This window comes from Oncorhynchus kisutch, linkage group LG14, assembly GCF_002021735.2.
Source record: "Oncorhynchus kisutch isolate 150728-3 linkage group LG14, Okis_V2, whole genome shotgun sequence".
Classification (NCBI taxonomy): Eukaryota; Metazoa; Chordata; class Actinopteri; order Salmoniformes; family Salmonidae; genus Oncorhynchus; species Oncorhynchus kisutch.
In genome coordinates, this window is record NC_034187.2 from 42,360,792 (window position 1) to 42,386,709 (window position 25,918).

The 25,918-nt window shown below is 41.3% G+C and overlaps 1 protein-coding gene and 1 long non-coding RNA gene across 2 annotated transcripts; one reads left to right on the forward strand and one right to left on the reverse strand.

Moving 5' to 3' along the window:
• Nucleotides 1-24,253, reverse strand: mocs1 (molybdenum cofactor synthesis 1). Its single transcript, XM_020470361.2, has 3 exons — nt 23,879-24,253; nt 12,684-12,819; nt 1-1,736 (listed from the first exon to the last, which is right to left on the reverse strand). The coding sequence occupies exons 1-3, from the start codon at nt 24,083-24,085 to the stop codon at nt 598-600; spliced, it is 1,482 nt and encodes a 493-aa protein (XP_020325950.1). The 5' UTR covers nt 24,086-24,253; the 3' UTR covers nt 1-597.
• On the forward strand, nt 19,765-22,682 carry LOC116353383 (uncharacterized). The gene is made up of 2 exons (XR_004202798.1): nt 19,765-21,687; nt 21,972-22,682. It is a non-coding gene; the product is annotated as an uncharacterized LOC116353383 (long non-coding RNA).
• Nucleotides 24,254-25,918: the final 1,665 nt, after the last annotated feature.

The window sequence follows — 25,918 nt, forward strand, 5'->3', positions numbered from 1 at the left end:
TTTCATTAATAAATCACCCTTTAATAAAAAAAATCAAATTAAATATTTTTTTCACATCAAGTTTAAGGTTTATGAATCAATGTTGTGATGGATTTCAACGTACAAACAATTCACAATCTAAATCTGTGTGTAAGAACATTTCATAAATGATGCCCCAGATTTTAAAAAACAAACTATAAAATAAAGCAAAACTGCAATTTTACATTTCCTACATTTAATATGTTAAGGGAGAGTGTGCGACTGATATTTAACACAATGTACAGTACAGATAGCCAGAGTAAAGCATTTCTGATCGTACCCATGCCCTGTTATCTGGTACAATGGAAGGACCAATACTATCAGCAAGTCGTTGCACGGCCTACCAGGCAAACAGTGCCATCGTCACGCTGATTTGATTCACATAGGTTATGGAAACTTAAATCAGTCGAGGACTTACAGTGAGGCATTTCTTGATCCTCTGTGATCAGAGATTAGGGGGTCGGAAAGGAGATTCCAATTTCAATTCAGGAAGTCTCCTGAGTTAAACTTATCTGAATAAAGTATTGACTCCCAAACCTGGTGCAGTGTGGAAATCAGGTTTTGGGCAGGGGTTAGAAGTCAGGGTTCACGGTGGAAGTCCCTCTTCCCGCCTGTCTTACTGACCAGTTTGACGTCCGTAACGGTGATGTCATGACTCACCGCCTTGCACATGTCGTAAAGCGTCAACGCCGCCACCGTGACTGCCGTCAGGGCCTCCATCTCCACACCGGTGCGGCCTGTGGTGTGGGCAGTCGCCGTGACAACGGCTGCGAGTCGGCTGGCGTCGAGGTTGAAGGTGACGGAGATATGGTCTAAGGGCAGCGGGTGGCAGAGCGGGATGAGGGCGCTAGTCTGCTTGGCGGCCATGATTCCCGCTAGTTGCGCTACGGCTAGTGCGTCGCCCTTAGCTAACTGGTTGTCACGGAGCAGGCCGAAAGTGGTGGGGCCCAGATGAACGGTAGCTGTGGCTGTGGCGCTTCGCCGTGTGGGAGACTTGCTGCCCACATCCACCATGGAGGCCCGGCCTTGGGCGTCAGTGTGTGTCAGTTGGGCGGTAGTGGGGTTGTCTGGCTTAAGGTAGTGAGAGGAATTTGCATCCGCCACAAAGTGCTCCTGTGTGGGTTGTTTGAGTTTGGCTTGTGGGACATCTCTGGAGGTTTGTCTGTGGCACAGCCTTATGCTATGCTGGCCTAGGAGGGGCCCTGTTTTGGCGTTTTTCAGTAGTGTGCAAAGGGAAGGAATCCCGGAGGTCCTTGTAGAGGAATTCTTTATTAAGTTTGGACCCCTGGTAACTGTGTACTTGAGGCAGTCTGTGTCATTGTGACTCAATACATTTGTGTGTGTGTCAGAACCAGAAGCTTTGGTTTGATAACTGTGGGTTGCCAGTAAATCACCGTTCCCATATTTGCTGCGGGGGGCTACACTAGAGGCACTGTCACCCCCGTAACGGCTTCTTTTGACAATATGGGACCACTGAGGGATTCTTCCACACTGGTGGGTTCCCGAGCTGCTGACACCAGGCTGCACTGTTGAAACAGTGTAGCCTGAAAGGCATGATACATCCTTACTGGGTTGGCCACCCCCGCTTCTGGAGTGGTACTGTTGGAGGGTCATAGCTGAGGTGAGGACTCTAGGATGGGGGACATAGGAGAGAGGGGGAGAGGACCCCTGGAAGATTCTGGTCTTGGGCAGGGACAGAGGCCTTTTGGCTGTGGTGCCTGAGAGACAGGGAAGAAATTATGATGAAGGTTTAGGAAGGCAACTAACATATACTCAAACAGCATTGTAATATGGTAATGCATTGTCATTATTGTAATTCAATCAGTGTTAGTGATTTTATTTTAAAAGTTACCACATGACTTAAAGGTCAAAAAGGCCTCTATCCAAGCAGAAGAGCAATGTTTCCCATTTTGCATGCCAGAAGAATACAATGTAGCTGAAAACACAACTCATAGAGATGCACATCTCCACTTCTTTGACAACATAGGCACCATTTTGAAGTAGTCAATTGGGTGGGACATGCTAATGAGTTAAGGATAACAGAATTATATCCAGGTCACCAGGATGGTTTAGCCAATTAACCAAATCACCTACCTTGGCTTTATACCTGTTTAGACTTTACACACTCCAGCACAATAGGTGGTGGTATGCACCTTTTCAGTTAATTTACAAAGTTCCAATTTACTCATAGGAGTAAAAATACATTATATGAGCTCTCTGGTACATTTCTATTGGTTCACTTGATCAAATTCAAATCAAAATGGACTGATGGGACAAGATTAGGAGAGAGGGAGAAAGCGAGTGCGTGAGTGTTATGTACAGCCGCACCACCCACCGATGAGGATCATGGGTCTGGAGATTATTTTTTTTTTAAAGGAAGGCGAGATGAGTCAGGAGAGAGAGAAACGAAAGAGATAACAATTTCACCTTGTTTGAAATCTTAATCAGTGTGCGACCAAAATGTAATGTTATGACTAACTACTGTTCCCTGAAGGAGGGAAAAGAGGTACAACATACTATGGGGAGTCGCACACTTGGTTGAAGGAGCTAAGACCACAGCTGACAAGACCAATGAAATCTGAGCCTCCCTGGAAGCCCCGCCTTCCACAGGTGATAAGCGAGAGGCTCGGATTAATTCCCTCAATTTAATTCCACTCTTCACCGAGCCCAGGAATAGGCGGTGCGGGGCCAAATAGGTGTTGTACCTCATTTCCCTCCTTCAGGGAACAGTAGTTACTCAAAACATTACGTTCAGTCAACGTCAGTACAATAAACTATGGGGAATAAAATCACGCCCCAAGTCGATCCCAACGGATATTAAACAAAACCATGGCAGACTACCCAGACTTGACCCCGCCAGATGTGGCAGTCCGGGTATTGCGCACACGGCATGCTGCCTAGTGAACTTCCATTGAGAGCATCTCAAACTGGCTGCATCACCACTTGAAATGGCAACTGCTTGGCAAAGTGCTACAGAGGGTGGTGCGGATGGCCCACTATATTAACTGGGGCTGAGCTCCCTGCCATCCAGGACCTCTAACAGGTGGTGTCAGAGGAAGGCCCGGAAAATTGTCAAAGACCCCAGCCATAGACTGTTCAGTCTGCTACAGCATGGCAAGCAGTACCGGAGCGCCAAGTCTGGGACAAAGTTTCCTGAGCAGTTTCTACCCCCAAGCCATAAGACTGCTAAACAGTTCATCAAAAGGTTACCTGGACTATTAGCATTTACCCTGTTTTGCACTGACTCCCTCCTACTGGACTCTTCTCACACACAGTGAATTCAGGAAACTATTCAGACCCCTTGACATTTTCCACATTTTGTTATGTTACAGCCTTATTCTAAAATCGCTTATACATAAACATTAGAAAATCATTAGAAAACTCTTATGCAATTATGTTAGCACAGTTGAAAACTGTTGTCCTGAATTAAAGAAGCAATAAAACTGGCCTTCTTTAGACTAGTTGAGTATCTGGAGCATCAGCATCTGTGGGTTTGATTACAGGCTCAAAATGGCCAGAAACAAAAGGACTTTCTTCTGAAACTCAGTCTATTCTTGTTCTGAGAAATTAAGGCTACTCCATGTGAGAAATTGCCAAGAAACAGAAGATCTCGTACAACGCTGTGTACCACTCCCTTCACAGAACAGAGCAAACGGTCTCTAACCAGAATTGAAAGAGGAGTGGGAGGCCCCGGTGCACAACTGAGTAAGAGGACAAGTACATTAGAGTGTCTAGTTTGTGAAACAGATGCTTCACAAGTCCTCAACTGGCAGCTTCATTAAATAGTACCCGCAAAACACCAGTCTCAACCTCAACAGTGAAGAGGCAACTCCGGGATGCTGGCCTTCTAGGCAGAGTTCCTCTGTCCAGTGTCTGTGTTCTTTTGCCCATCTTATATTATTTTTATTGGCCAGTCTGAGATATGGCTTTTTCTTTGCAACTCTGCCTATCGTTCGAGCGAAGGCTTCCTAAGCATGTTCCAAGTTGAGAAAAACTACACATAAATCATGAGTATCTTTCAAAGAAACAGTATAACCGCATGACTGGGGGCATGATCTCGACCTCGAACCCGGATTAGACATCGTCTTGTATGCTTTTCTAATTGTTCCTGATTAGGAAACTTATGAGTGCAAAAACAAACTTCAGCAAACAATGTCAACACAACGTCCAAATGCATACAACATGGCGCCGACAGACATGGTCGGCCTGTTTCTAGCTCCTAGCAAATCTTTTTTGTGTGCACTTTCTTACAACGTTCTGAGAAAATAATGTATTGTTACCTAGTCAGAAATAAACTTTTGGATATTAGATCAGCGGTTCTCCACCCTAAATTAGAGCAGAAATGAAACTTCCCTGTATTAGGTCCTTTGTTTGAACTTCCCAAGGCAGTGCTATTCATCTCAGGGGCTGCACCAAAACACTGATGCCGGAAAAGATGCAGAAGGAGTGGGGCCGTAGTCAGTCAGAGTATATTAGCCGCTAGCGTTCAGTCCCTGGACAATAAAGTAGACGAGTTCAGGGTAAGGATCTCCTTCCAGAGACACTAACATACTCTGTTTTACAGAATCATGGCTCTCTCCGGATATATTGTCCCCGTCCATTCCGCCAGCGGGGTTCTCTATCCATTGTGCGGACAGGAAGGCAGAAGTGTTTGTTTCATCATTAACAACGTTGGAGGTGGCTTATGGTAAATAAATTAACCTTAAATTCCCTGGCAACAACTTTGGTGGACATTACTATTCAGCATGAACAATTTAAATGCTCCCTCAAAACATCTGTGGCATTTGACAAAACTGCATATTTTAGAGAGGCCTTTTGTCCCCAGCAGAAAGTGCACCTGTGTAATGATCGTGCTGCTTAATCAGCTTCTTGATATGCCACACCTGTCAAGTGGATGGATTATCTTGGTAAAGGAGACATTCTCACTAACAGGGATGTAAAGGACCTCCACATCCGGCTTCTTCACTCCAGTCACCCAAGTCAGACTGTTCTCTCTGCTACCGAACGGCAAGTGGTACAGGAACGCCAAGTCTAGGACCAAAAGGCTCCATAAGACTGCTGAACAATTAATGAAATGGCCACCCGGAAAATTTACATTGACCCCCCTTTTGTTTTTACGCTGCTGCTACTCGCTGACCCTGACCTACATGTACAAATTACTTTTTGACTAACCGGTACCCCCTGTATATAGCCTCGTTATTGTTATGTAATTTTCTTGTTTAATTAAAAGCTTTTACTTTAGTTTATTTAGTAAATATTTTCTTAACTCTATTTCTTGAACTGCATTGTTTGTTAAAGGCTTGTAAGTAAGCATTTCACGGTAAGGTCTACACCTGTTGTAGTCGGCACATGTGACAAATAAAATTAGACTTGATTTGTCTTGTTGAAAAACAAATGATAGTCCCACTCAGCTGTAATTAATGAAATTGACTTTGTGCATCTTATCTTCTGTCATAACAATCCTTCCTGCCTGTGTCTGGTCAAGAGAGGGCCCCTTCCATAGGAAAATCTGGCAGAACGCCCAGAATATGTTCTTTAAGTTAAGATCGAGAAGAGCCCGTTCTTGGTCACCTCCATGACCAAGGCCCTTCTCCCCCGATTGCACAGTTTGTCCGGGCGGTCGCCTCTAGGAAGAGTCTTGGTGGTTCCAAACTTCTTCCATTTAAGAATGATGGAGGCCACTGTGTTCTTGGAGACCTTCAATGCTGCATACATTTTTTTGTACTCTTCCACAGATCTGTGCCTCGACACAATCCTGTCTCGGAGCTCTACGGACAATTACTTTGACCTCATGGCTTGGTTTTTGCTCTGACATGCACTGTCAACTGTGGGACCTTATATAGACGTGTGCTTTTCCAAAGCATGTCCAATCAATTTAAATTTACCATAGGTGGACTCCAGTCAAGTTGTAAAAACATCTCAAGGATGATCAATGGAAACAGGGTGCACCTGAGCTCAATTTTCAGTCTCATAGCAAAGGGTCTGAATACTTAAATAAAAAACTTAAATACCTTATTTACATATGTGCAAAAATGTCTAAAAACATGTTTTTCACTTTGTCATTATAGGCATTTGTGTGTAGATTGATGAGGATGTTTAATTTGATCCATTTTAAAATAAGGCTGTAACGTAACAAAATGTGGAAAAGGGTCTACAGACTTTCCAAATGCACTTTGTAGAAATCGTTATTTAATGTAATATCTTATGTTGTTCTTGTCTATTACCGTTCTGTACTTTATCCTGTATCTGTACATTTTATGTTGATCCCAGGAAGAGTAGCTGCTTTATGTGCAGTAGCTAATGGGTATCCTAATAAACTAAACTAAACTAAACTGGTGAGCTGTGTCCACATGGACGCCATCCCAACCAGAACACTTAGACATAGAATGAATAGAACAGGCGTCCCCTTTCAAGTCAATGATGGTAGAATGGGTGGACTGGCAACCATTGTGAGTGAATCCATGCCAGGAAGTAAATGAAGGATTATCTGTGCTGTGATTTGTTGACTCAACTGACATGACAAAATACATTCCATTGCTTGAGTTAGCATCATCTGAATGAACATGTAACATTACCATGGCAATCTAGCATCAGTTGATAGATCATTCACAATTTCCATGGAAATTGTATCACAATACCAGGCAGCCATTGCAAGTGTTAGTCAAATTGCCAGGGTTAAAGCTGTATCCCACAACGGAATAATGTATCTCTCAATTTATTGGCTCTCACAACTTCAGTAAAGTAAGGCCTATCAATGAATAGGCTAGCATATTCCACACGCAACAGACTGAAGACGCACTTGCATCATTAGCAAAGAGAAAAAGCAGGCGAGCCAGCGCAAGAGAGAGCCAGCGAGAGAGAGAGAGCGAGAGCGAGAGAGCGAGAGAGCGAGAGAGAGAGAGAGAGAGAGAGAGAGAAGAAAGAACCGTACGCAAACAGTACCAGTCAAAAGTTTGGACACACCTACTCATTCAAGGGTCTTCTTTATTGTTACTATGTCCTAAATTGTAGAAAAATTGTGAAGACATCAAAACTATGAAATAACAGATAAGGAATCATGAAGTAACAAAAAAAAAAAAAAGTGTTAAACAAATCAAAATATATCTTATATATTTGAGATTCGTCAAAGTAGCCACCCTTCACCTTGATGACAGCTTTGCACACTCTTGGCATAATCTCCAACAGTCTTGAAGGAGTTCCAGCATATGCTGAACACTTCTTAGCTGCTTTTCATTCACAATGCGGTCCAACTAATCACAAACCATCTCAATTGGGTTGAAGTTGGGTGATTGTGGAGGCCAGGTCATCTGATGCAGTCTTCCATCACTCTCCTTGGTAAAATAGCCCTTATGCAGCCTGGAGGTGGTTGGGTCATTGCCCTGTTGAAAAACAAATGATAGTGGGACTAAGCACAAACCAGATGGGATGACATATCGCTGCAGAATGCTGTGGTAGTCATGCTGGTTAAGTGTGCCTTGAATTCTAAATAAATCACAGACCGTGTCAGCAGCAAAGCACCCCCACACCATAACATCTTCTCCTCCATGCTTTACAGTGGGATATACACATGCGGAGATCATCCGTTACCCCACACTGCGTCTCACAAAGACATGGCGGTTGGAACCAAAAATGTCCAATTTGGATTCCATACTAAAAGGACACATTTCCACCCGTCTAATATCCATTGCTTGTGTTTTCTTGGCCCAAACAAGTATTTTCTTCTTATTGGTATCCTTTAGTAGTGGTTTCTTTGCAGCACTTGGATCATGAAGGCCTGATTCACACATTCTCCTCTGAACAGTTGATGTTGAGATGTGTCTGTTACTTGAACTCTGTGAAGCATTAATTTGGGCTGCAATTTCTGAGGCTGTTAACTCAAATTAACTTATCCTCTTCAGCAGAGATAACTCTGGGCCTTCCATTCCTGTGACAGTCCTCATGAGAGCCAGTTTCATCTAGCACCTGATGGTTTTTGCTACCGATCTTGAAGAAAAGTTCTTGAAATTTTCCGTATTGACTGACCTTCATGTCTTAAAGTAATGATGGACTGTCATTTCCCTTTGCTTATTTGAGCTGTTCTTACCATAATATGGACTTGGTCTATTACCAAATAGGGCTATCTTCAGTACACCCCCCCCTTGTCACAACACAATGGCCCAAACGCATTAAGGAAATCAATTCCACAAATGAACAAGCCACACCTGTTAATTGAAATGCATTCCAGGTAACTACCTCATGAAGCTGGTTGAGAGTGTGAATGCCAAGAGTGTGAAAAGCTGTCATCCAGGCAAATGGTGGCTATTTGAAGAATCTCAAATATATTTTGATTTGTTTAACACTTTTTTGGGTTACTATATGATTCCATGTGTTATTTCATAGTTTTGGTGTCTTCACTATTATTCTACACTGTAGAAAATAGTACAAATAAAGAAAAACCCTTGAACGAGTAGGTGTTCTAAAACTTGACCGGTAGTGTATATCAAATCAAATTGTATTTGTCACATACACATGGTTAATGTGAGTGTAGCGAAATGCTTGTGCTTCTAGTTCTGACCATGCAGTAATATCTAACAAGTAATCTAAGCTAAATTTGACTCGTTTCAGGAAACTAGGCATACGACGTGCGTCACTACTTCACAGGAGAGCCATTTGAACATATTTTTGCCTGGTACGGCAACTGCTCCACCCACAACCTTAAGGCTCTCCAGAGGGTAGTGACGTCTACACAACACATCACCGGGGGAAAACGACCTGCCCTCCAGGACACCTACACCACCCGATGTCACAGGAAGGCCAAAAAGATCATCAAGGACAATAACCACCTGAGCCACTGCCTGTTCACCCCGCTATCATCCAGAAGGCGAGGTCAGTGCAGGTGCATCAAAGCAGGGACCGAGAGACTGAAAAACAGCTTCTCTCTCAAGGCCATCAACCTGTTAAACAGTCATCACTAACATTGAGTGGCTGCTGCCAAAATATTGACTCATCTCTAGCCACTTTTAATATTGACAAATGTATGAAAAAATGTATCACTAACAACTTTAAACAATGCCACTTCATATAATGTTTACATACCATACCATACATTACTCATCTCATATGTATATACTGTACTCTATACCATCTACTGCCGTTCGGCCATCGCTCATTCATATATTTTTTATGTACATATTGTTATAAATTACTTTACACTTGTGTGTATAAGGTAGTTGTGAAATTGTTAGGTTACTTGTTAGATATTACTGCATGGTCGGAACTAGAAGCACAAGCATTTCGCTACACTCGCATTAACATCTGCTAACCATGTATGTGACAAATAAGATTTGATTTGTGACGTTTCAGGAAACTAGGCGTACGTCACGCGTCACTACTTCACAGGAGAGCCATTTGAATGCAAAACTTTTTTTGTTTTTATCAAAATGCATTTTGCTGCAGAAATACCTTTTGGAACATGTGAACTTTCATGTGCCTTAATAATACACTTCTATGCCATCTGTAAATATGAATAAAATAGTTAAATTACAAGCTTCGTTGGTTTAGCCACTGATGAAACATGTTACATTTTAACAGAATCCAAGTTAAACTGTAGTTTGTTTGTATCCTGTTTAGTGAATGATTACTGTGAGTATTAATAGAGTTTAGGCCATTAAACTGTGTGCAAGCTAATTTGGAAAGGTTGACCGAATCAAATTAGGAAATTGCCTACGATCAGACAGCAGGGTCTGGCTCAGGACAAGAGAGGACCATGGACATTCCACGGGGGAGATATGGCAAACTCATTGGGGTCATAAATGTATAGCTGTGGAGGTGACACCTAAAGGATGGAAGAGTAGAAGATGTGTTGTGAACTTTCTAAATGGATGCACTCAGCTGACGACATCCTCGGTATTAAACACTTGGAACTTCTCTTAAGCTTTTGGTCTCAATTCCTTATTGCAAAGAGGTTGCAATAGTATTTTTCTTTTTAACACCATGGAAAACGTCAGGAACCTTCCCGCTGGCCATGATTGGCTGAGATAATAGATGGGCTGAACATGCTGAGATAGGAGTTTGGATTGGTCTGCAATGTAGCACACTTCCGCCTAGAACATGAGCTGCTCAGTATGTGTAGGTAATCCTAACGTGGCTGTTTTTTTTAAGATATCATGAAGAACTGCAAAAGTGTTGCTCTCCACTTTCTGGAGGACCAAGTTTTGAAATCAGTGGGAGTATGATAGCTAAGTAGATGGAGAAAATTATGCAGTTTGATTGCAAATATGCGGAGGGAGTCGAAAAGAGAACACAGAAGTCTGTTGTATAAAACACTGGATTACATATTTTTTTAAAATAAGGGCAACAATGGCATCCGTGACAGAGGGAGAAGCATTCGATCATCCATGTATATGGGTAAGAGAGACTAGCTACATTTTCAGATATTAAAAGTTTTTAAATTGTTGTTTTCGTTAAAGTGTACTGTTAGCTAGATACCTTCTGTATCCTGTGCATGTGACAAATACACTTTGATTTGATATTAGGAGTGTTTACCAGAGATGCTAATGTGAAGAACATGACCTGCACCAAAGTCGAATTAGGATATAACAGTAGGCCAACTGGTATCCAAGTTCTAAAAGAAGAAGAAAGCCTTGCTTTTATTTCGTCTCACTCACAACCGTAAATTATTTTTGTAATTATCTCACAAATAACTTGTAAATAATGATATTGTTGTGAGTTTATTTTCCTGTAAAGACGTTGTCAGCTATATGATCATTATTTGAACTGGCTAGCAAGCTAGAAACGAACCAAAACATTGTTTAGAAGTTGCTTTTAGTCACCTGGTTTGCTAGATTGACATACTGTAGACTAAATTCATTATTGGTGTTAAAATACACAAGTTATGCTATTCTGGACCACCAGGCTGCTGATGTCACACAGGCTGTCGTTTTTGTGTTTACCGACTTGTTTACCGACTTGAGCCAGTCAGTCACATATTATGCAAAGGAAAACGTAAACTGCCACTACCTCACAATGCAACCAATTTCAAACATATCCCTACACCTTATCCTAGGCACTTGCATAGATCTGAAAGGATATAGTGGACAGGTCACCCTAGGCCAGGGATGAGCACCTGGCAGCCTGGCCCCTTTAAGGCCCTCGAATGAATTTCCACCAAAATAATAAAAACTATTTGGAACTCAATCGGGGTCTCAACTTACTGTTGCGAGTTAGAATATACAAGGTGCAATTTAAACATTTGGTTGTGCGTAGGGCTGTTGCGGTGACCATACTACCACCACTAGTCATGAAGGCAGTCAAATTCCATGTGATCGTTTAGTCAAATAATTAGGCTTCTCCAAGCTCTGATGCTGCTGATGGTCATTAGTCTACCAAACTTGCTAACTGCCTGGTACTCAGCACTTTATTGTCCCTCTAATCACACTGATGTTGATGCAAATGTGCTCAAAAATCTAATCAATCACTTCAGGCTATGCAATTGTGCAAGAAAACAATGATGGCCTCTACTGAAAAGAGGAGGATCAGCTTTTTAAAGGCCTACTATATTTATTTCTAAACTCTCCTAATATCAAGCACATTGCTTATATCTAAAACAGGAGTATAGACTACCTGACTGGCATGAAAATAAACTACGGGAAAAGGGTCCTCCATTCGCATAGATTACATGTATTTTTTCCCGCGCCCTTGTTTCGATACAGGTGCATGATAATGGTCCATTCTAAATGTTAAAAAATTCACACATTATTTAGTATACGTAAAGACAAGATTAAGTCAAGAATAGTCTGATGGTCGATAATATTAGCCTATCACTTGTGAATTATATATTATCACTTGTGAATGATGCCTAGCATAAGAAACGATGCCTTTAAAAAAAGAAATCGTGGTCACACACCTCATGTAGCCTAGCCCATAGACACTAAAGTGGCCAAATAACTTCTTAAAATTAAGCATATTAATCGCCTTTACAAGGGGTGTAGAGCCTAACTGGCATATATAAGCAGCACGAGTTTCAAGTTTGGGGAAGACAATTTTCACCATAACAATGCACCTTTAAAATAAAAGTATTACATGCATAATTGCATTTGCGGTCACTTTTGATAGTGTTTTCTGCTAATAGAACATTTGCGCTTATCGCCTACTACCATGTGCGCATTGCTACACTTATAATGTGAAGAAATAGCCGTCAGCCACATTGCATACAATTTTTTTTTGGGTGCTAGTGGTTGTATTAATTTGGGATCTATCGCATCCCACAACTGTTCCAGACTGTTTGGAATATGAGAAAGTGCTAAATTAGTTTGTTAATTAACAGTCAATTACCACGAAGAGAACAGTTATTTGCTTGACAATCACTGGTTGACGAAATATCGTGACTGCCACAGCCCTACTTGTGCATCAGCAGAGCAACTGCGCCCCTCATGATGAGATCAAATTTTGTGTCCCTACCCCTATCAAAGTTGCCTATCCCTGACCTAGGCTATCGGAAGGCAAGACGGAGCTATTAGGCTAGCATTTTGTTTATCTGATTCTTTCAGGGGGTAAGGGGTGAATTACAAATGCAGGACAGTTCTCATGAATGAAAGACCAAAGTTAATGTGACAGAGATTAATCACCACTATTGGCGAGAAATTGAATAATTTTTGTTAAATGTCTCTATTGTTCAAAATGCTTACAGCGAAGGTTGCATTCCTCCATCATGGAGACGCGCAGGTAGCTGTGCCTTCGACAAAAGTCGCCTCTCAGGAAGGCAGAGAAGGGTAGAACGTCCTGGTTTAAACTTCGCCTCCGGCCCCCTGGGACAGCCTCCCCCTGGACAATAACAATAAAAGACAAAAGAAACCATGAGCAAACATCCTTAAGGAGGCTTACTTAGCCAGCATTTTCTGTGCTTCATGTCCAAATCATCTTAAAGTAGGCTCACTTCATTGAATTAGACAAAGCATTTTTTCCGTGTCATGTCCGAAAATGTAAATATAATATTGCATTTTTGGGCACCAAATGCTAAAAAGACAGCATTTGGAAATGCAGGTAAACAAAAACATGGTTGCCTAGTGACTGCGTACAGGATAATGAAATCAGCATGCAACATTGTCCCTTTACTCAGTTTTGTTTCTTTTACCTTTAGTAAACCTGGCAGGTCAATTAAGAGCAACATCTTATTTACAATGACAACCTGGCAAGTTGATGGTAGTATATTTTTCATAGGGGAGAAAATAAGTGAAAATGCAGAGGTGTGTATGGAACAACATGGTCGAGGCACTGTTCCTCATGTGGGAGCAAAGCAGCAATAATACAAAAATCAGGGATTCAGCTAGTCTCTCTGGCTGAATGTCTATGTTCTCCAGATACAGTGGGGCAAAAAAGTATTTAGTCAGCCACCAATTGTGCAAGTTCTCCCACTTAAAAAGATGAGGCCTGTAATTTTCATCATAGGTACACTTCAACTATGACAGACAAAATGAGAAAAAGAATCCAGAAAAACACATTGTAGGATTTTTTATGAATTTATTTGCAAATTATGGTAGAAAATAAGTATTTGGTCACCTACAAACAAGCAAGATGTTTGTCTCTCACAGACCTGTAACTTCTTATTTAAGAGGCTCCTCTGTCCTCCACTCGTTACCTGTATTAATGGCACCTGTTTGAACTTGTTATCAGTATAAAAGACACCTGTCCACAACCTCAAACAGTCACACTCCAAACTCCACTATGGCCAAGACCAAATAGCTGTCAAAGGACACCAGAAACAAAATTGTAGACCTGCACCAGGCTGGGAAGACTGAATCTGCAATAGGTAAGCAGCTTGGTTTGAAGAAATCAACTGTGGGAGCAATTATTAGGAAATGGAAGACATACAAGACCACTGATAATCTCCCTCGATCTGGGGCTCCACGCAAGATCTCACCCCGTGGGGTCAAAATGATCACAAGAACGGTGAGCAAAAATCTCAGAACCACACGGGGGGACCTAGTGAATGACCTGCAGAGAGCTGGGACCAAATTAACAAAGCCTACCATCAGAAACACACTACGCCGCCAGGGACTCAAATCCTGCAGTGCCAGACGTGTCCCCCTGCTTAAGCCAGTACATGTCCAGGCCCGTCTGAAGTTTGCTAGAGAGCATTTGGATGATCCAGAAGAAGATTGGGAGAATGTCATATGGTCAGATGAAACCAAAATAGAACTTTTTCGTTTGGAGGACAAAGAATGCTGAGTTGCATCCAAAGAACACCATACCTACTGTGAAGCATGGGGGTGGAAACATCATGCTTTAGGGCTGTTTTTCTGCAAAGGGACCAGGACGACTGATCCGCGTAAAGGAAAGTATGAATGGGGCCATGTATCGTGAGATTTTGAGTGAAAACCTCCTTCCATCAGCAAGGGCATTGAAGATGAAACGTGGCTGGGTCTTTCAGCATGACAATGATCCCAAACACACCGCCCGGGCAACGAAGGAGTGGCTTCGTAAGAAGCATTTCAAGGTCCTGGAGTGGCCTAGCCAGTCTCCAGATCTCAACCCCATAGAAAATCTTTGGAGGGAGTTGAAAGTCCATGTTACCCAGCAACAGACCCAAAACATCACTGCTCTAGAGTAGATCTGCATGGAGGAATGGGCCAAAATACCAGCAACAGTGTGTGAAAACCTTGTGAAGACTTACAGAAAACGTTTGACATCTGTCATTGCCAACAAAGGGTATATAACAAAGTATTGAGATACACTTTTGTTATTGACCAAATACTTATTTTCCACCATAATTTGCAAATAAATTCATTAAAAATCCTACAATGTGATTTTCTGGATTTCTTTTTCTAATTTTGTCTGTCATAGTTAAAGTGTACCTATGATAAATTACAGGCCTCTCATCTTTTTAAGTGGGAGAACTTGCACAATTGGTGGCTGACTAAATACTTTTTGCCCCACTGTAAATAATTATAGTAATTTAATTTGAATCTGGCACTCTGCAAATTTCACCGGAAATTATCGAAATGGGACAGTAGCGTCCCACTAATCTGCAAGAAGTTAATGCATCTTTAGATCTCCATTCTCTTAATTTCTAATGGGTATTTTCTGTTGCATCAGCCTCATTGATTTTTAAATTATTATTATGTACAATGGTTGTATGAATTTTGGATCGGTCATCCCAGAACTGCCCCCGAATCTTTTGTTACACCATAGACATTTATTTTAATCGTCCCAGGGATGACATGACATCCTTAATTCCGAGCCGTGGAGGGAATATTTTATAATGACAAAAAGTATTTGGTTATATTTTTTTAGGTTGCGATATTTTATAGGCTACCAAGGATGGCCAACCATCCTCCAGGAGAGCCTTAAAAGGAGAGTTGCATTTTGAGACAGGCTTGAATATGCAAAGAAGACAATAGACATAGTGTAGCCTACATCTTTGTCACGCTCGGTGGTAAAAAATAATTCATTTTAGTATGTAAAGTGGCATCTTTTCAAAATGATGTAAAAATTGTGTTTCTTTTGGGACAAGAGACTTGATCTTGTCCCACTCAGTCCAAAAGACAAGTGGCTAACAAAGTTAATGTCAAGCCCTTTTAGTGAACATAGCTTGTTTGTGTTGGAGTTTCCATGGGACTTCGTAAAGACTTGTGTTGATGCATCTGAACATTAGGAGTTTACTTCCTAAACTGGATTACATCAAAATCCAGACATTCTGGCATTGACTGAAACATGGATCTCAGGGGACATTCTGGACTCTGATATCAATATTGAGGGTTATCATGTGTTCAGAGCTGACATACAGGGTAGAGATGGTGGAGTGCCAATTTTTATACAAAATAGTTTCTCTGTCTCATAGCTGAAATCCATTTCCCTCGCCCAAAACTTTGAGCTATTATCTTTAAGCCTTTGTCTGGAGAAACATGTATCCATAACTGTTATAGTGGTCTACCGTCCTCCCTTGGCTAACCTTTGTGCACTTGAGGAGTTAAGAAACAAGTTATTTGACTAAATCCGAAGTTATTGTCTGGGATGACCTAAAATATGATTAGGAAATGCAGGCTTTAGACAATCTAAAACATGTGTAATGATCTAAACCTAACCCAGCGGGTGACTAAGCCTACAAGTTCCAACCTTGGAGCTCCTTCAAAGTCAACTCTGATTGATCTTATATTAACAAAATGTTTCTACTGGTGTCGTCGCCCAATAGTAGCCATGGCCCAGTTCCTTGTGTTAGAGATGTGAGAATACACAAATATAAGTCTTTAAAATCAAAATGTTCTTTTTATTTTTTTTACATTCTTTATTTTAGTGACCTTAATTGTATTTCAGCTATCCCTGAACCTGATTTAGCTCATGTAAATTGAATTATTATGTAACCGCTCTTTCAGATAGTAATGGGAACCATACTAAATTCTGGGAATAAACTCAAATCCCTGAAGGGTTTTACTTCCTCCTCCTCTGCCACAAAAAATTTACTTGGACACTGGCCTCATTATGGAAAAAAATGACATCATTGATACATTTAGTCACCACTTTATTTCAGCAGGCTCTCTCTGAAATAACTTTAATAACTAAGCTTATTCACAATGATTGGGCTGGTAGCTGATAGGGGAAATGTGCTTAATGATCAGAAATGATATTCAAAGCTTTTCTATGAAAAGTTATTAACAAAAAAATAAGTCCTGAATGCATTGCTAGCAATAGACAAGAAATCCACAGGGGCCGAACAATTGGATCCTGGTCTTCTTTTTTATTTAGCATTATTATCAGGAAATGTTCCAAAATTATGGAAATTAGCTCATGCTGCCACATTGGAAGCGGGGACTGTAGTGATTGTAATCCTTATCAACCCATTTCAGGTCTTCATTCTCAAGCGAAGATTCTCTATCTGAGAAATGCATTTTGAATGTAAACCAAAATCAGGGGTAAAGGCCTTGGCATAGCACCATTACAGAAACCGCATTAGTAGTTAATGATCTTGTCAATGCTTTAAACACTCAAATGAAATGTGCTTTTTTGTTTGAGGACCTGTCCAAAGCTTTTGATCATGCTAGTTGACTGAATAAATTATCCACGATAGGCCTTAGTTGACACCTGTTCTTGGTTTCATTATTATCTTAGTTCGGGGTTAAGTCTGAATTTCTTGAAGTGCACCACAGAGGTACATTTTTTGGACCTGTTCTCTTCACTATTTGTGACCGACCGCCTTGGTAGCAAAATTTGAAAGTGTTCTTTACGTTGGATAAAATTAGAGAGGTACGTAAGTAAGTAAGTAAGTAATGGGTATATAAAATTCTGCTTTGAAAGTTGATCAACCCCACTTTTGAAAAAATGGCCCTTGAATATTTTGGTACATCTACTGGGGAGCTCTTCTTTGTCTACACCCATTCAGCATTAACCTTAGCCCCAACCATCTCTTTAAGGATTCACGTGAGGCCGAGTAGTTTCGTAAACAACCAAAGATTAAGACTAAAAGTGGTAACACTCCAGGTAAAAATACACTTTATCTAGTCCTTGGCATATATCCTAATCTGACTTTGGAACAGGTCACGTTGTTTTTCCACATTACCATCTCTGGTAAACACACACATCAAATAAAAAGTTTGTCACATGCACACAATACAGAATGTGTAAACGGTACAGTGAAATGGTTACTTGCATAGTAGCAATATGAAAAACAAACAAAAAAGTGTCCAGATAAAAACATTTTAGATGACGCTTACCCGACACACTTGTTTACATTGATGGGTCATGTGAAGGAAATGCTATAACCAACCCCTCTAGCTAAGTGGATGGGTCACTATTGTTTAGACATGTACACATGTCATGAAATACAATAGATGGCCGTAATCACCCCCAGAAACACATCGAGCAACTTGATAGGTCATGTAGTCATCTGGCGAAGTGGAGTCTTTTGTTTAGACATCTAGCTAGCTAAACAAAGAACCAACATAATCCCAAATCATACTACTGTCAAAACAAACACTGCCATAGCTGTAGTATGAATATGCAGGTAGCTAAAGTTAACCAAAAAGGTTCAATGTTAGCAAACTATAACTAGCAATGCAAATGTCTTTCTGATTCAAACAATATTACTACACAGATCATACACGTACATTTAGCTGGAGAGTCAGCAAGCTAAAGTTTGCTAGTTAGCTAAGAGTACACTTTAACTTGCAATGAAAACTGACAAAATTTGAAAATGTAGCTAGCCTATTACCCGTACACAGGGCATTGGAGAAAGTATTCAGACCCCTTGACTTTTTCCACTTTGTTAGGTTACAGCCTTATTCAAAAATTATTTACATGGTTCCCCCCCTTCAATCTCCACACAATACCCGATAATTACAAAGCAAAAACAGGTCTAGAAATGTTTGCAATTGTATATATAAAAAAAGAAATACCACATTTACAACTGAAGTCGGAAGTTTACATGAACTAGTTTTAATGACTCCAAGTGTTTCAACCACTCCACATATTTCTTGTTAACAAACTGTAGTTTTGGCAAGTCGGTTAGGACATCTACTTTGTACATGAAAAGTAATTTTTCCAACAATTGTTTACAGACAGATTGTTTCACTTATAATTCACTGTATCACAATTCCAGTGGGTCAGAAGTTAACATACACTAAGTTGACTGTGCCTTTAAACAGCTTGGAAAACTCCAGAAAATTATGTCATGTCGTTAGAAGCTTCTGATAGGCTAATTGACATAATTTGAGTCCTTGTGGGAGCAATTTACAAAACGCCCGAAGGTACCACGTTCATCTGTACAAACAATAGTGCGCAAGTATAAACACCATGGAACCACACAGCCGTCATACCACTCAGGAAGGAAACGCGTTCTGTCTCCTAGAGATGGACGTACTTTGGTGTGAAAAGTGCAAATCAATCCCAGAACAGCAGCAAAGGACCTTGTGAAGATGCTGGAGGAAACCGGTACAAAAGTATCTACATCCACAGCAAACATTAGTCCTATATCGACATAATCTGAAAGGCCGCTCAGCAAGGAAGAAGTCAATGCTCCAAAACCACCAGAAAAAAAGCCAGATTGCAACTGCACATGGGGACAAAGAAAATACTTTTTGGAGAAATGTCCTCTGGTCTGATAAAACAAACATTTTACTGTTTGGCCATAATGACCATTGTTATGTTTGGGGGAAAAAGGGGGAGGATTGCAAGTCGAAGAACACCATCCCAACCGTGAAGCACGGGGGTGGCAGAATCATGTTGTGGGGGTGCTTTGCTGCAGGAGGGACTGGTGCATTTCACAAATGATATGCCATCATGAGGAAGGGCAATTATGTGGATATATTGAAGCATCATCTCAAGACATCAGTCAGGAAGTTAAAGATGGGATGCAAATGGGTCTTCTAAATGGACGATGACCCCAAGTATACTTCCAAAGTTGTGGCAAAATGGCTTAAGGACAACAAAGTCAAGGTATTGGAGTGGTCATCACAAAGCCCTGACCTCAATCCTATAGAAAATTTGTGGGCAGAACTGAAAAAGTGTGTGCGAGCAAGGAAGCCTACAAACCCGACTCAGTTACACCAGATGTCAGGAGGAATGGACCAAAATTCACTTCAGCCACTTGCGGAACCCCTCGACAACATTCCGCTGAAAAGGCATATTTTTTTTTAAATATGTAACTTTCACATATTAACTCATCTGTGCAGATCAAGATAGCTGATATGGGCACCATTCTGTGTTCCTCCCGGTAATTCCAACACAGCTAAATTCCTGCAGAGTGTAAACACAGGACGCCCCAAAGCGGCTTATAAATCTGTACGCTCAGATTTATGACTGTCACACAAGACCAGTTTTTATCAAGACCTGTTGTATTCAGCTCATGTTACAAATACAATTATATTTATTAGTAAAACAAATACTAGCATATCAATGGACAATGTTTACGTAAAAAACAGCATAGTATGTCTAATTAAACAGTACAGTATGTAATGAATATTAATTTCCTCCACACATCCCACAGCTGGTTGGACAGGAGGATGGTATAGTGCTGGTGGAAAGCTATGGCTGGCAACAACACCTGACTCTGTACTTCAGGCCACTGCCACAGTTCAAGCAGTACCAGCACTTCAGTTGAATATCATTTTCCTTGCATTGTATGAGGTTATTCTTATTATCTACACTAGGGAGGTCAATTGATGTTATGCAAGGTTGTAATGTCTTCGTCTATTTTCCTGTTTTACAGTGTCAATGCTCCTTCCTCCCATAGATGGTCTGCCTGTACAAGCACCACCTGGACTGGACACAACCTGACAAACGTATCTTTTTGCGAAGATCAGGTAGTTTTGCGACGAAGAGCCCATGGACATTACATGGCCTAGACCAAAGTCATGTGGAAGACAAAAACAGGCTCTCCGAATATAGATTCCCTTATTCATCCTCGGTGTGGAAGGACCAGTTGATCACTTGGAGCAAGTTCGCAGTCATCCGGACTATCTGCAGTGCCTCTATGCACATGACTAACACACACACACACACACACACACATTGCTGCTACAATTTTTTTTCCTGCTGCTCAGCCACTTTACCCCATATTGTATGCATATAACTACCTCGTCTATCACCAGCATCACTGATATTCTTCTTGTGCATACTATATATTATTTTGTTCTTTCTCTACTTGCATTGGCACTTAGTTTTTACCTGATATCGTGTGTGTTTACAAAAGACGGTAATGTGAAGAACAACATAACCTGCACAAAAGTCAGATTAGAATACAGGCCAAGGGCTAGCTAGTGTATTTCTACCTTATTGTAGGCTACTACTTTTACCACTTTTAGTCTTGAAATCTATGGTTGTTTACTACACTACTCACTGTTTGGCACATGGCCTCACATGTGAATCCTTAAAGAGATGTGTGGGGCTAAAGCTTAAGAGGGTGTAAACGATGCTGAATGGGTGTATTTGGAACTTCGAACCATTAACTTTGACACCTATCACTGTAGGCTATGTTTAATCTTACAACTGCTACATAGAGGCAGTATTGAGTCAAATGTTACATCAATATTAAATTTATTGGAACACTAATTTTCATACAGATATTTTTAAAAAGTGGGTACACTTTCAGTTATTGTGAAAATGTTCCTTTCAATGCCGTAGCTCTGAAATGTAAAATGTTTAAACATATTCAGATTGAGTTAATCTTTCTAAAATGTGTATAGTTTGCCAAGTTATTTAGCGACGTGTTTACCACCACTGCATGGAGAAAGTCAAGACGAAGCAGTGGAGCGAGGTGGACATGTACCATGCCACGGAGGACGGCGGGGCAGGGATGGCTATCTGCCAGGCTACCAAGGTTAGGCATCTTTTGTTTTTAGGAGATTACCACGTGTACGTGAATTTTTTCAAGGTGCATGGTGTACCTCGTCAGACCCTGGCGGACTGGCTGAGTGGCCGGGTGACCCATGGTTGTCGCAGTGGACCACCCAGATTGCTTGCACCAGAGGATGAAAATTCTCTGGTGCAGTACTGCATCTACTGCGTCAGCCATGGGTTTCCCTTCACCAGACAGAGGCTGATGAAATACAAAATACGCAGGTAGTTGGTGTTCTATGTGTTTATGTATGTAGAATGCTGGACTGACTGTTCTCAATGTGTGTGATGTAAAAGTTCAAACAGGTGCCATTAATACAGGTAACGAGTGGGGGACAGAAGAGCCTCTTAAAGAAGAAGCTACAGGTCTGTGAGAGCCAGCAATCTTGCTTGTTTGTAGGTGACGAAATACTTACTTGCCACCATAATTTGCAAATAAATGTATTAAAAATCCTACAATGTGATTTTCTCATTTTGTCTGTCATAGTTGAAGTGTACCTCTCATCTTTTTAAGTGGGAGAACTTGCATATTTGGTGGCTGACTAAATACTTTTTTGCCCCACTGTATATCAATTACTATTGTTGCTGTAGTACTTCTACATTTTGCAGAACCAATCAATTTAATGTGTGTTTTTTTCTCCAAATTAAAGAAGACACCACCTGCTGTGCTCACTGCGGGGAGCGTGATCCACCTACAACTCCCCGCAAGAGTGTAAGTCCGAGGTTCCATGGGTGTGCTGTGACTTCTGCCAACACTGGTTCCACTGCAGGTGTGTGCTGTGACTTCTGCCAGTACTAGTTCCACTGCAGGTGTGTGCTGTGACTTCTGCCAGTACTAGTTCCACTGCAGGTGTGTGCTGTGACTTCTGCCAGTACTGGTTCCACTGCAGGTGTGTGCTGTGACTTCTGACAGTACTGGTTCCACTGCAGGTGTGTGCTGTGACTTCTGCCAGTACTGGTTCCACTGCAGGTGTGTGCTGTGACTTCTGCCAGTACTGGTTCCACTGCAGGTGTGTGCTGTGACTTCTGCCAGTACTGGTTCCACTGCAGGTGTGTGCTGTGACTTCTGCCAGTACTGGTTCCACTGCAGGTGTGTGCTGTGACTTCTGCCAGTACTGGTTCCACTGCAGGTGTGTGCTGTGACTTCTGCCAGTACTGGTTCCACTGCAGGTGTGTGCTGTGACTTCTGCCAGTACTGGTTCCACTGCAGGTGTGTGCTGTGGGACCTAGAGGTGGAGCTGGATTTTTGTGATTTTTGTGACAATAAAGGGATGGAGGTCAAGATGTAATTGTTTGTTTTCATATGAAATGTCTTTGTTTAAAAAATACATGTCTAAAATAATATATATTTATTCAACCCATCTTGTGTATTTCTTCCTTTCCTTTCCAAGTGCATCTCTGCAACAAACTCCAACAGAGGTTTAATTGTTTGTCAAATCACGACTGAAGTTGTATTTATTTAAACTCGTGTTTATTTTAGTATTAAACTGTTATCTACTTTCTCAAACCAACATTAATATGTAAAACAAATGAGACATTTTGTAACAACACAATATGTTGTGTTGAAAGCAATATGTTGGTGAAGAACCATTTAAGAGTCCAGAGGAGGGCGCACCGGGCTACGCAATTAATTAAAAATTGACAATGCAAGCCGGAAAGCTAGCCAACAATCTAAATAAACACTTCAAGTACGAGGTTGGTTTATCCTTTTTGAACACAATTAAACAGATATATTGTAATTGAGCAAAATTGTAAGGTGGCCGATAACTGGGGACCGTATGCCGAAATATTTTTTTGCTAAGGCGTTTATCAAAAAGCTGTTATGAGTATATCCACTGAAATGTCAAACATGCTCATTTCTGACCCGTTTGCTAATATTTTTCCGATACCTATAATCACAAAACATTGATGGCTTGATCACAAGATGACACTTGATGGTAATAATTCTTAAACGCTGTTGAATATGACGATGTTCGCGTGGAACCCCGTATTTATGTAGAGTTTACAGAAATATGAACATCTTATTGCTGGACTTTGACTGTTGGAAATCACCTTCCAAGTCAGTCTATTGTGCGTAATCAAAGTTACATTGACTACGTCCGTTCTAACTCGCTAATTAATGTCTTAATCGAAATGACGGATTGCCTCATCAGCTTGTCGTCCCCTAATGCCATAGTTTGTACATCTTAAATGTCATTAGAAACCACATGCTTAAGCAAGTCAGCCATGTTTTTTAAGTCAGTAAATGTGGCTGAATGAACTGTTTTGCTGCCAGACAAGGCTGATAGCCAGATGTAGCAGTGCTAAGATTTTGGGACACCTTTATGTAGGCACCGTTTGCACTATAATGGTGACAATTCATGTATGGTTTTAGTGTAGTGGCATTGCTGGCATGCATCACACTTTGATGTTGTTGCCCCACCAATATTTACATGCTGAACTCGCCACTGGTAAGTTTGACAGCTAGCAAGAACGTGCGTTATAACTTAAATAGTTTGAAATGTTGGTAATGCCTTTCTTACTAGCCTGGGCAGCCGTTATAGGTGTACTTTCTTACCTGTGTCGTTACGGTGACAGCTGCAATTGAGTGTGCAAGAGTTACGAGTTGAAGTTCATTTTCTTCTTGCGTATCACTGGAATAGAACCGCAGCATTTTGGCTGTTGAGCTTGGCGCAAATAGTTTCATGTGCTGCGTTGACAGGGCCTTGACAACGTAATGGTTGCACAGTACAATGCGGCAGCACTTGCTGGCATGAAAAGCCATCGCATAAATTAAATGTAGTTGTGGAAATCGATGTTTATCGTCTTAAAAGTATCAAAGGAAGACACTTCGCATCCAATAGTGATGTCAGAAGATCGCATAACGTCTTCAGAGTCACTGCAGCCATATTCGAGGGGGAGTGGGCAGCTTCAGCCAATCATCTGAAACCTCGATTTTGTTGCCGTCTGGTAAGTGTAGTTTTACCATAGACAGGTTTCCTTCCATTGACATTGTTTATTCCACAAAAGCAACGTCGCGACATGTGAACAGTAGGTAATGTAAACGGCAACTATAGGAGAACTGTTCTAAAGATCTACAAAATCTTTATCCGTTCAACAGAGGTGGATTTTTCTTTTGTCTAACTTTCTTTCCTGCTACAAATTGATGGAAAGTGTTTATTTTTATTTTTTATAAATTATATTTGCCGAAAAATGTTGAAGGTAAGCAGGGCATGTTAGGTCATTACTTTGCTTAACTATAATGCTCCGTTCGTAACCAAGTGGGTGGTGGGAATTTACCAGTTGTGAAGTCCTAAATACCAGATGGATGCATTCAGATGCGTTGAACTCGTTGAGAAACGCTGATTGGCTAATGACCAACAAGCTATGGAAACCATAAACTAAAGTACAGCTATCATGCCTTTAGACTAATTATAGTGATTAATTAATTATAGACTAATTATTGTTGCATTTAACTGCCGAAAATGATGTTACTGAGGTAATTTCCTTAGTAGGTGGTGTCAGAGGTCAGCATGTGGGAGCTCATGCTGTGTTCACATGCTATCAGAGTTATTGGAAGTTCCTAGTTCCGACTGGGAAGTTCGACTTGAAACGACCCTCCAAATCAGAATTACAAGTGGGAAACTCTGAGGAAATGTTGTTGCCCACCAAGGCACCTGCAAGTCCCCAGACATTTCTGGGGGGAAGGGCCCTAGCCCTCACCCTCCGATCCAAAAGGTCCCAGACGTGCACGATGGGATTGAGATCCGGGCTCTTTGCTGGCCATGGCAGAACACTAACATTCCTGTCTTGCAGGAAATCACGCACAGAACGAGCAGTATGGCCAGTGGCATTGTCATGCTCGAGGGTCATGTCAGGATGAGCCTGCAGGAAGGGTACCACATGAGGGAGGAGGATGTCTTCCCTGTAACGCACAGTATTGAGATTGCCTGCAACGACAACGCGCTCAGTCCAATGATGCTGTGACACACCGCCCCAGACCATGATGGAGCCATTACCATGTCGATCAACGCTTGAATAGAAACCTAGTTCACACCCCCGATTTTGAAGTCAACACAGTTGTTAAGACATGTAGCTAGTTAGCTAGCTAAACAATGGACCATAATCATAATAATATCTCATGACGTTACTACCCTGCGTGAATCTGCAGGCAGCAAACCAACCAGGTTCTATGGCTATAACTAGTCAAGCAAATGTGTCTGAGATACGAAGAATAAGCTCATACACATAACGGTAGCTCGCGACCCAGCCAGCTAACGTTAGCGAGCTAACAGTACACTTGTAATGAAACCACTTCCTGTCAAAATTAGAAACATGTAGCATCTGAATCTTACCAGTAGTATACATCATAGTTGGGCGTGTCTCCTGTCTGATGCCATGCATGGTTGCCTTAGTTTGACGATGTAATCCAGATGTAAATCTGGTGTTTTCTCCATCTCCTTAGCTATAATACTCGAATTCCACTGATTTCAAAACTCGGTCCTCCAGAAAGTGGAGAGCATTCACATAACGTTAGCTAGCGAGTCAACCAGCCAACTGTACACTTTAACTCAACATTAGGTTTATGCAGTTTTACTACACAATAAAAAAAAGTTAA